Source organism: Anomaloglossus baeobatrachus, chromosome 9 (genome assembly GCF_048569485.1).
Source record: "Anomaloglossus baeobatrachus isolate aAnoBae1 chromosome 9, aAnoBae1.hap1, whole genome shotgun sequence".
Taxonomy (NCBI): Eukaryota; Metazoa; Chordata; class Amphibia; order Anura; family Aromobatidae; genus Anomaloglossus; species Anomaloglossus baeobatrachus.
In genome coordinates, this window is record NC_134361.1 from 221,143,039 (window position 1) to 221,155,046 (window position 12,008).

Below are 12,008 nucleotides of genomic sequence, written 5' to 3' on the forward strand. Positions count from 1 at the left end.
GCAGTCCTACACTCTCAGGGACACTCGGTGATCCCTTACTTAGACGATCTGCTTGTCAAGGCACCCTCTCAAGAGCCATGCCAACACAGCCTGAACATTGCTCTGGAAACTCTCCAGAGATTCGGGTGGATCATCAATTTCCCAAAGTCAAATCTGACACCGGCCCAATCTCTGACATATCTTGGCATGGAGTTTCATACCCTCTCAGCGATAGTGAAGCTTCCGCTGGACAAACAGCGTTCACTACAGACAGGGGTGCAATCTCTCCTTCAAGGCCAGTCACACCCCTTGAGGCGCCTCATGCACTTCCTAGGGAAGATGGTGGCAGCAATGGAGGCAGTTCCTTTTGCGCAGTTTCACCTGCGTCCCCTTCAATGGGACATTCTCCGCAAATGGGACAGGAAGTCGACGTCCCTCGACAGGAACGTCTCCCTCTCTCAGGCAGCCAAAACCTCCCTTCGGTGGTGGCTTCTTCCCACTTCATTGTCGAAGGGGAAATCCTTCCTACCCCCATCCTGGGCGGTGGTCACGACGGACGCGAGTCTTTCAAGGTGGAGAGCGGTCTTTCTCCACCACAGGGCTCAGGGTACCTGGACTCAGCAAGAGTCCTCCCTTCAGATCAATGTTCTGGAGATCAGGGCAGTGTATCTTGCCCTAAAGGCGTTCCAGCAGTGGCTGGAAGGCAAGCAGATCCGAATTCAGTCGGACAACTCCACCGCGGTGGCATACATCAACCACCAAGGGGGAACACGCAGTCGGCAAGCCTTCCAGGAAGTCCGGCGGATTCTGCTGTGGGTGGAAGCCACAGCCTCCACCATATCCGCAGTTCACATCCCGGGCGTAGAAAACTGGGAAGCAGACTTTCTCAGTCGCCAGGGCATGGACGCAGGGGAATGGTCCCTTCACCCGGACGTGTTTCAAGAGATCTGTTGCCGCTGGGGTACGCCGGACGTCGACCTAATGGCGTCTCGGCACAACAACAAGGTCCCGGCATTCATGGCACGGTCTCAAGATCCCAGAGCTCTGGCGGCAGACGCCTTAGTTCAGGATTGGTCGCAGTTTCAGCTCCCTTATGTGTTTCCTCCGCTGGCACTGCTGCCCAGAGTGTTACGCAAGATCAGGTCCGACTGCCGCCGCGCCATCCTCGTCGCTCCAGACTGGCCGAGGCGGTCGTGGTACCCGGATCTGTGGCATCTCACGGTCGGCCAACCGTGGGCACTACCAGACCGACCAGACTTGCTGTCTCAAGGGCCGTTTTTCCATCTGAATTCTGCGGCTCTCAACCTGACTGTGTGGCCATTGAGTCCTGGATCCTAGCGTCTTCAGGGTTATCTCAAGAGGTCATTGCCACTATGAGACAGGCTAGGAAACCAACGTCCGCCAAGATCTACCACAGGACGTGGAGGATATTCTTATCCTGGTGCTCTGATCAGGGTTTTACTCCCTGGCCATTTGCCTTGCCCACTTTTCTGTCCTTCCTTCAATCTGGACTGGAAAAGGGTTTGTCGCTCGGCTCCCTTAAGGGACAAGTCTCAGCGCTCTCTGTGTTTTTTCAGAAGCGCCTGGCCAGACTTCCACAGGTACGCACATTCCTGCAGGGGGTTTGTCACATCGTCCCTCCTTACAAGCGTCTGTTAGAACCCTGGGATCTGAACAGGGTACTGACGGTTCTTCAGAAACCACCTTTCGAGCCAATGAAGGATATTTCTCTTTCACGCCTTTCGCAGAAAGTGGTCTTCCTAGTAGCAGTCACTTCACTTCGGAGAGTGTCTGAGCTAGCAGCGCTGTCATGCAAAGCTCCTTTCCTGGTGTTTCACCAGGACAAGGTGGTTCTGCGTCCGGTTCCGGAATTTCTCCCTAAGGTGGTATCCCCGTTTCATCTCAATCAGGATATCTCCTTACCTTCTTTTTGTCCTCATCCAGTTCACCAATGTGAAAAGGATTTGCACTTGTTAGATCTGGTGAGAGCACTCAGACTCTACATTTCTCGTACGGCGCCCCTGCGCCGCTCGGATGCACTCTTTGTCCTTGTCGCTGGCCAGCGTAAAGGGTCACAGGCTTCCAAATCAACCCTGGCTCGGTGGATCAAGGAACCAATTCTCGAAACCTACCGTTCTTCTGGGCTTCCGGTTCCCTCGGGGCTGAAGGCCCATTCTACCAGAGCCGTGGGTGCGTCCTGGGCTTTGCGGCACCAGGCTACGGCTCAACAGGTGTGTCAGGCGGCTACCTGGTCGAGCCTGCACACTTTCACCAAACATTATCAGGTGCATACCTATGCTTCGGCGGATGCCAGCCTAGGTAGGCGAGTCCTTCAGGCGGCGGTTGCCGACCTGTAGGAAGGGGCCGTTTTACGGCTCTATTACGAGGTATTATTTTACCCACCCAGGGACTGCTTTTGGACGTCCCAATTGTCTGGGTCTCCCAATGGAGCGACAAAGAAGAAGGGAATTTTGTTTACTTACCGTAAATTCCTTTTCTTCTAGCTCCAATTGGGAGACCCAGCACCCGCCCCTGTTCCCTTCGGGCTGTTGTTCTTTGTGTACACATGTTGTTCATGTTGAATGGTTTTTAGTTTTCCGAACTTCCTTCGGATTGATTTTACTTTAGACCAATTTATAAGTTTCCTCCTTCCTGCTTTTGCACCAAAACTGAGGAGCCCGTGATGCATGGGGGGGTGTATAGGCAGAAGGGGAGGGGCTTTACACTTTTAAGTGTAATACTTTGTGTGGCCTCCGGAGGCAGAAGCTATACACCCGATTGTCTGGGTCTCCCAATTGGAGCTAGAAGAAAAGGAATTTACGGTAAGTAAACAAAATTCCCTTCTTTTTCATTTTGGTATGTAGTTATTCTTAGATTTTATTAGTTCTAAAATTTATACCAAATATGTTATTTTCTAAAAAAACCCAAACAAATAACATGTGAAACAGTGATTGAGAAGGAGTTGTCTGAGTGGTGAACAACTACTTTAAGAGGCTAAATTGCCTTTCTTTGGTCTCTGCTCCATTGCGTGGACATCTGCCATCAATGTACAGCAAATATTGCAAATTCAGACCTGGGCAGAGTGGGTCCGGTAGTTTCCTCTTGGTGCTGCCCGAACCCAAGACCATTAGGCACTGGCCACATTTGCATGCTGCTGGCCCTGTGCACACGGCGTTCAGCAGCCTTAAAGACATATTGGTTTTCCAAATTTCAAAGAACATCGACATTGACTACAGGAATCTGTTTTTCTCGCAGCGTGAGTGCATTTCTATCCACGTGGGCCAGGCCGGAGTTCAGATTGGCAATGCATGCTGGGAGCTCTTCTGCCTGGAACATGGGATTCAGCCCGATGGACAGATGCCCAGCGATAAAACCATCGGTGGAGGAGACGACTCGTTCAACACATTCTTCAGTGAGACAGGAGCCGGAAAACATGTCCCCAGGGCGGTGTTTGTGGATCTGGAGCCCACGGTGGTTGGTAAGTAGTACTTTTTGGCTGTGACGCCAGCATCTGACATTTTCACAGGTAAAATTAACAGACAAGGATACGTCCTGGTGACATTCAGCATCTGAATTTCTGCTGTAGATTTTTACCGCTGAATTGAGCCCTTTAATTGTAGATTTTGGGAAAAGCCTCACATACGTGAATTTGCGCTAACAATTTCTGTTTGAATGTAGAGATCAGTAGTGTCTGATTGTCAGAAAGAGCCAGATATATAAGTAAAGCAGAAGTTATGGCGGGATATAGATTAGCTCGGATCTGATCACTGCCTTCAGATCACGTCGCGTATCTCCCAGAATAACGGGTTGTTACTTATCACATACGTTCCTGTACAGATGAGGTGCGCACCGGCACATACCGCCAACTGTTCCACCCCGAACAGCTCATCACAGGAAAGGAAGATGCTGCCAACAACTACGCTCGGGGACATTACACCATCGGAAAGGAGATAGTCGATTTGGTCCTAGATCGTATACGCAAGTTGGTGAGTGGCAAAAGCAACTGTCTGCGCTGCTGAGTCCTCATTTATGTATTTAGTGTTAATTTCTTTGTCGCTCCATTGGGAGACCCAGACAATTGGGTGTATAGCTTCTGCCTCCGGAGGCCACACAAAGTATTACACTTTAAAAGTGTAACCCCTCCCCTCTGCCTATACACCCTCCCGTGCATCACGGGCTCCTCAGTTTTATGCTTTGTGTGGAAGGAGGCACACATCCACTCATGCATTCTCAGATTAGTTATATCGGTTGGAAGAAAAGAGGACCCCCACGGGGCCCCCGGCATGTTCCCTTCTCACCCCACTATGTCGACGGTGCTGTTAAGGTTGAGGTACCCATTGCGGGTACAAACGCCGGAGCCTCATGCCGTTTTCCTTCACCATCCCTTAGTGGCTCTGGGAGAAGTGGGATCCTGACCGGTCATCCATTCACTGGGACCGGGCTCCCTCCGCAGCCCCTGTGGGAATCTGCTGGACAGGAGTCTATTCATCCTCAGGGACCGGGCCCTGCATCTATAAGGTACCCTGTGTCCCCATGGGGACTGTGCATGGAGCGCCTTCTTCCCGGACGCTGCAGCAGCTGCTGATTTGTGAAGACCGGCGGACTTCCGCGCCGACCGCGCCTGCTTGTCGGCCGCGGTCTTAAATTTAGTCCCCGGCTTCATCGCGGCCTAGTAGCAAAAATCCCGCCCCCGGGCCTGCCTGTCAGGGGTAAGGGCGGGACGGCCGGCCTGACGTCGGATGTGAGGGCCGGAGCATCCTGTATGTTTCCTCCCCCCTCACTGATCACTGTGGGGACCCTAGATTCCCGCACTTTTCTAGCACCGCCCACGGCTCCACTCCTCCCCTGAGAGCTCCGGCAGCCATGTTTTTGGCATTCTGCCGGTGGAGGATTATCAGAGAAGAGCTTTGCAGCTCTGGGAGACCTAAGGCAGGGAATCTGGAGGACACACACTCCGCTTTTTAGCGGTCGGTAAGCCACACCGGTCACCCGGTGCTGGTCCCCCCCAGGGTGCCGGAATAGATACGTATTTATATACATATTTCTGTTCGGTCGGGCTGTTTACCCCTTCCCATATACCCTCAGTGATCACTCTCCTAGGAGACAACAGCATGTCGTCCACAAGGAGCAAAGGTGCTAAGGCACAGGGTTTTTTTGCGACCTGTACCTCTTGTGGGGCTATGTTACCTGCGGGTTCCACCTACCCTCACTGTGAGCAATGCTCGACCCGTTTCGCTTGCTCAGCCGGAGCCTCGGTCACTAGTGGGCCACTCCGCTCAGGTAGACCCCCCTGCTCCCCCTGTCCAGGCGGCAGGGACAGAGTTTGCTGCGTTTGCTGAGAAACTCTCTGAGTCACTTTCACAATCCATGGCTCAGTCTATGGACAAATGGTCTGCCAAGCTGCTAGAAGCTTTGCAGTCCAGACCGGTCCTTACACAGGCCCCGGTCCCCGTTAGCTCGTCGCCTCCAGGCCCCTCTCGGTCCGCGCCGCAGCGCGCTCCCAGGTTGGGCCCTAGGTCCCACGCGGAGGACTCCTGCCCGGACCACAGTCCCAGACCGACTAAGTGGGCCCGCTGGGAATCTTCCCCGACTTCTTCACGCTGCTCGGGTTCCCAGCTCGAGGACTCTCTGGAGGACGAGGCGGACGTCGCAGCTCAGGGCTCTGAACCTGACGTTGCCCTCAATCTTGATACACCTGAAGGGGACGCCATAGTAAATGACCTTATCTCGTCCATCAACCAGGTGTTAGATCTGTCTCCCCCGCCTCCACCTGTAGAGGAGTCGGCTTCTCAGCAGGAGAAACACCAGTTTCGGTTCCCCAAACGTACACGGAGTGCGTTTTTCGATCACTCTAACTTCAGAGACGCTGTCCACAAGCCCAGAGCGGTTCCGGACAAGCGCTTTACTAAGCGCCTTACTGACACACGTTACCCCTTCCCCTCTGACGTAGTTAAGGGTTGGGCTCAGTGTCCCAAGGTGGATCCGCCAGTCTCTAGATTGGCGGCTAGATCTGTGGTATCGGTGGCAGATGGCTCATCGCTAAAGGATGCCACTGACAGGCAGATAGAGCTCCTGGTGAAATCCATCTATGAAGCCACAGGCGCGTCTTTTGCCCCGGCCTTTGCAGCCGTGTGGGCACTACAAGCTATCTCAGCTTGTCTGGCTGAGATTAATGCAGTCACACGTAATTCTGCTCCGCAGGTTGCGTCTCTGACTTCTCAAGCGTCAGCTTTTTCTTCCTACGCCATGAACGCAGTCCTAGACTCTGCTAGCCGTACAGTGGTGGCATCCGCTAACTCTGTGGCAGTCCGCAGGGCCATGTGGCTGCGCGAATGGAAGGCAGACTCGGCCTCCAAGAGGTTCTTAACCGGTTTGCCGTTTTCTGGTGACCGATTGTTTGGCGAACGATTGGATGAGATTATTAAGGAATCCAAGGGAAAGGACTCCTCCTTACCCCAGTCCAAACCTAAGAGACCTCAGCAACGGAAAATTCAATCGAGGTTTCGGTCCTTTCGTCCCTCCGCCAAGTCACAATCCGCTTCGTCCAGCAGGCCGGAGAAAGGCCAGAGGAACTCCTATGCGTGACGGTCTAAGTCACGCCCCCAAAAGGCCGCCGGAGGCGCTGCCTCCAAGGCGGCCTCCTCATGACTCTCGGCATCCCCGAACCGCATCCTCGGTCGGTGGCAGGCTCTCCCGCTTTTGCGACGCCTGGTGGCCACATGTTCAAGACCGATGGGTGAGAGACATTCTGTCTCACGGTTACAGGATAGAGTTCAGCTCTCGTCCTCAGACTCGTTTCTTCAGAACCTCTCCGCCCCCCGCTCGGACCGACGCACTTTTTCAGGCAGTGGACACTCTGAAGACAGAAGGAGTTGTGATCCCTGTTCCCCCTCGGGAACATGGTCGCGGCTTTTACTCCAACTTGTTCGTGGTGCCAAAGAAGGACGGATCATTCCGTCCCGTTCTGGACCTCAAACTGCTCAACAGACACGTGAGCACCAGACTGTTTCGGATGGAATCTCTCCGCTCGGTCATCGCCTCGATGTCACAAGGAGACTTCCTAGCATCGATCGACATCAAGGATGCTTATCTCCATGTGCCGATCGCACCCGAACATCAACGCTTCTTGCGTTTTGCCATCGGGGACGAGCACCTTCAGTTCGTGGCATTGCCTTTCGGCCTGGCGACAGCCCCACGGGTGTTCACCAAAGTCATGGCATCCGTTGTGGCGGTTCTACACTCTCAGGGCCACTCGGTGATTCCCTACTTAGACGATCTCCTAGTCAGGGCACCTTCTCGGGCGGCGTGTCAACACAGCCTTACAGTCGCTCTGGCGACTCTCCAGCAGTTCGGGTGGATAATCAACTTCCCAAAATCCCAGTTGACACCGACCCAATCACTGACTTACCTCGGGATGGAGTTTCATACACAGTCAGCGGTAGTCAAGCTACCGCTGGACAAACAGCTTTCTCTGCAGGCAGGGGTGCGATCTCTTCTTCGGGGTCAGTCATACCCCTTGAGACGCCTCATGCACTTCCTGGGGAAGATGGTGGCAGCGATGGAGGCAGTGCCGTTCGCGCAATTCCATCTGCGGCCACTCCAATGGGACATTCTCCGCAAATGGGACAGGAGGTCGACTTCCCTCGACAGGAACGTCTCTCTGTCCCTTGGAACCAAGACGTCTCTTCAGTGGTGGCTCCTTCCCAATTCTCTATCGCAAGGAAAATCCTTCCTACCCCCCAACCTGGGCTGTGGTCACCACGGACGCGAGCCTGTCAGGGTGGGGAGCGGTTTTCCTCCACCACAGGGCTCAGGGAACCTGGACTCCGGTAGAGTCCTCCCTTCAGATCAATATTCTGGAGATAAGGGCGGTGTATCTAGCCTTATTGGCCTTCCATCGGTGGCTGGAGGGCAGACAGATCCGAATACAGTCGGACAACGCCACTGCCGTCGCATACATCAACCATCAGGGCGGCACGCGCAGTCGTCAGGCCTTCCAGGAAGTCAGGCGGATTCTGCAGTGGGTGGAGGCCACAGCCTCCACGATCTCCGCAGTTTACATCCCGGGCGTAGAAAACTGGGAAGCAGATTTTCTCAGTCGTCAGGGCATGGACGCAGGGGAATGGTCTCTTCACCCAGACGTGTTTCGAGAGATCTGTCGCCGCTGGGGAACGCCGGACATCGATCTCATGGCGTCACAACACAACAACAAGGTCCCGGCCTTCATGGCACGGTCTCAGGATCACAGAGCTCTGGCGGCGGACACATTAGTTCAGGATTGGTCGCAGTTTCGACTGCCTTATGTGTTTCCCCCTCTGGCGATGCTGCCCAGAGTGTTACGCAAGATCAGGTCCGACTGTCGTCGCGCCATTCTCGTCGCTCCAGATTGGCCGAGGCGATCGTGGTACCCGGATCTGTGGCATCTCACGGTGGGTCAACCGTGGGCGCTTCCAGACCGCCCAGACTTGCTGTCACAAGGGCCGTTTTTCCATCTGAATTCTGTGGCCCTCAACCTGACTTTGTGGCCATTGAGTCCTGGCTCCTAGCGTCCTTAGGGTTATCTCAGGATGTCATTGCCACTATGAGACAGGCCAGGAAACCAACGTCCGCCAAGATCTATTACAGGTCTTGGCGGATCTTCTTATCCTGGTGCTCTGATAATGGTTTTTCTCCCTGGCCGTTTGCCTTACCCACTTTTCTTTCATTCTTTCAATCCGGAATGGACAAGGGTTTGTCACTCGGCTCTCTCAAGGGACAAGTATCGGCGCTCTCCGTATTTTTTCAAAAGCGCCTGGCCAGACTTCCGCAGGTCCGCACGTTCCTGCAGGGAGTTTGCCACATAGTCCCACCATTCAAGCGTCCGCTGGAACCCTGGGACCTTAACAGGGTGCTAACGGCTCTTCAGAAACCACCTTTCGAGCCGCTGCGGGATGTCTCTCTATCACGTCTTTCACAGAACGTGGCTTTTCTAGTGGCAGTTACATCACTCCGAAGAGTGTCGGAGCTTGCAGCGCTGTCATGCAAAGCCCCCTTCCTGGTGTTTCACCAGGATAAGGTGGTTCTGCGTCCTGTCCCGGAATTTCTCCCTAAGGTGGTATCCCCTTTTCATCTCAACCAGGATATCTCCTTGCCCTAATCCAATTCACCAATGTGAAAAGGATTTGCACTCTTTGGATCTAGTGAGAGCACTCCGGTTCTACGTGTCTCGCACGGCGCCCCTGCGCCGTTCAGACGCGCTCTTTGTCCTTGTCGCTGGCCAGCGTAAGGGGCACTTTGCACACTGCGACATCGCAGGTGCGATGTCGGTGGGGTCAAATTGAAAATGACGCACTTCCGGCATCGCATGCGACATCGCAGTGTGTAAAAGCTGGATGATACGATTAACGAGCGCAAAAGCGTCGTAATCGTATCATCGGTGCAGCGTCGGCGTAATCCATGATTACGCTGACGCGACGGTCCGATGTTGTTCCTCGCTCCTGCGGCTGCACACATCGCTGTGTGTGAAGTCGCAGGAGCGAGGAACGTCTCCTACCGGCCTCACTGCGGCTTCCGTAGGATATGCGGAAGGAAGGAGGTGGGCAGGATGTTGACATCCTGCTCATCTCCGCCCCTCCGCTCTGATTGGCCGCCTGCCGTGTGACGTCGCAGTGACGCCGCACGACCCGCCCCCTTAACAAGGAGGCGGGTCGCCGGCCACAGGGACGTCGCACGGCAGGTGAGTGTGTGTGTGAAGCTGGAGTAGCGATAACTTTCGCTACGCCAGCTATCACCACATATCGCTGCTGCGACGGGGGCGGGCACTATCGCACTCGGCATCGCAGCATCGGGCTGCGATGTCGTAGTGTGCAAAGCCCGCCTAAGGGTTCGCAGGCTTCCAAGTCAACCTTGGCTCGGTGGATCAAGGAACCGATTCTTGAAGCCTACCGTTCTTCTGGGCTTCCGCTTCCTTCAGGGTTGAAAGCCCATTCTACCAGAGCCGTGGGTGCGTCCTGGGCATTGCGGCACCGGGCGACGGCTCAGCAGGTGTGTCAGGCGGCTACCTGGTCTAGTCTGCACACTTTCACGAAACACTATCAGGTGCATACCTATGCTTCGGCAGATGCCAGTCTAGGTAGGCGAGTCCTTCAGGCGGCGGTTGCCCACCTGTAAGAGGGGGCCGTTGTCGGCTCTTTTTATCGGGGTATTCTTTTACCCACCCAGGGACTGCTTTTGGACGTCCCAATTGTCTGGGTCTCCCAATGGAGCGACAAAGAAGAAGGGAATTTCTTTGTCGCTCCATTGGGAGACCCAGACAATTGGGTGTATAGGCTATGCCTCCGGAGGCCGCACAAAGTATTACACTAAAAGTGTAAAGCCCCTCCCCTTCTGCCTATACACCCCCCGTGCTCCCACGGGCTCCTCAGTTTTTATGCTTTGTGCGAAGGAGGCAGACATGCACGCACAGCTCCACAGATTGGTCAGCAGCAGCTGCTGACTATGTCGGATGGAAGAAAAGTGGGCCCATAACAGGGCCCCCAGCATGCTCCCTTCTCACCCCACTCTTGTCGGCGGTGTTGTTAAGGTTGAGGTATCCATTGCGGGTACGGAGGCTGGAGCCCACATGCTGTTTTCCTTCCCCATCCCCCTTAGGGCTCTGGGTGAAGTGGGATCCTATCGGTCTCCAGGCACTGAGACCGTGCTTCATCCACAACTCCAGAGGAGCCTGCTGGATAGGAGCCGGGTATCGTTCAGGGACATGGCCCTGCTACTTGGAGGTACTCTGTGTCCCCGTAGGGACCGCGCACAGCAACACTCCAGCATTGCTGGGTGTGCTAGTGCACCGGGGACCGCGGCGCTGACCGGGTTAAATGTGCCATTACACACTCAGCGTCGCTGAGTGTGTTTGTGTATGGGGACTACCGCGCTGACCGCCGCTGCCATGGTTAACACTGCGGCGCGGCTGGGACTTGTAGTGCGCCGGGGACTTCCGCGCCGGCCGCGCTTATACGGCGGCCGCGCTTATTACTCGAGTCCCCGGCTTTTGCGGCCTAGTCTTTTTTCCTCCCGCCCCCAGCCCTGACAGGCAGGGGAAGGGCAGGACGCTGTACAGACGAGCAGCAATGAGGGCTGGAGCATGCTTTGCATACTCCATCCCCCTCACTGTGCACAGTGGGGCACCAGTTCCCGCACTTTCTGGGTCACGCCCACGGCTCCCTCCTCTCCTCAGGACGCCGGCAGCCATTCCTGTCAGCTCCTCGGACGCTGCAGAGGGGGACAAATTCTGGGAGACCCAGGCAGGGACTCTGGTGGCCTCACAACCGCTTTAAGCGGGTGGTAAGCAGCACCTGTGGTGCTAGCCCCATTGTGCAGAAATGTAATTATAAATTATATGTTTATGGTATATACTTTACACTGTATGGTGCACAGTTGATTCTGGCTATATACCCTATTGTGTTGCTCAGGGAAGACAATAGCATGGCGCCCACAAAAGGCAGGGGTGCCAAAACACAGGCTTACTATGCTGCCTGCGCCGCATGTACGACGCCGCTACCGGCAGGTTCCACTGACCCTCATTGTGTGCTCTGCTCGGCCCCTGCTGCACTTACTCAGCCGGACCCTCTGCTAAGAGGGGCCCAGGGGGAGCCACCTGCTGACACTATCCAGGTGACAGGGACGGAGTTTGCAGTCTTTAAGGATAAACTCTCTGAAACTATGGCTAAGATACTAGAAGCCTTGCAGTCCAGACCGGTATCTCCGCACAGGGACACTGTTGAATCATTGTTCCCTGGCCCCCCTCATTTGGACCAACAATGTCCCCCCGGGGTATCTCATAGATCCCAGGCTGGGGGCTCTGACACGGACCCCAGCCCCAGACCGATTAAGCGAGCTCGCTTGGAAATTCCCTCGACATCATCATATTGTTCAGGGTCTCAGCGGGGGGAATCTCTGGTTGATGACGCGGAGACAGCTGATCAGGATTCTGATCCTGAGGCCGCTCTCAATCTTGATACTCCGGACAGGGACGCCATAGTGAACGATCTTATTGCGTC

At 54.9% G+C, this 12,008-nt stretch overlaps 1 protein-coding gene across 1 annotated transcript in view; it reads left to right on the forward strand.

Annotated features, from left to right (window-relative positions):
* Positions 1 to 12,008, forward strand: part of LOC142251615 (tubulin alpha-3 chain-like) — a 63,124-nt gene that overhangs the window by 9,730 nt on the left and 41,386 nt on the right. Inside the window, exons 2-3 of the mRNA XM_075324584.1 lie at positions 3,235 to 3,457; positions 3,817 to 3,965. Of these exons, the coding sequence (XP_075180699.1) occupies positions 3,235 to 3,457; positions 3,817 to 3,965 (372 nt within the window). The remainder of the gene's footprint in view (positions 1 to 3,234; positions 3,458 to 3,816; positions 3,966 to 12,008) is intronic.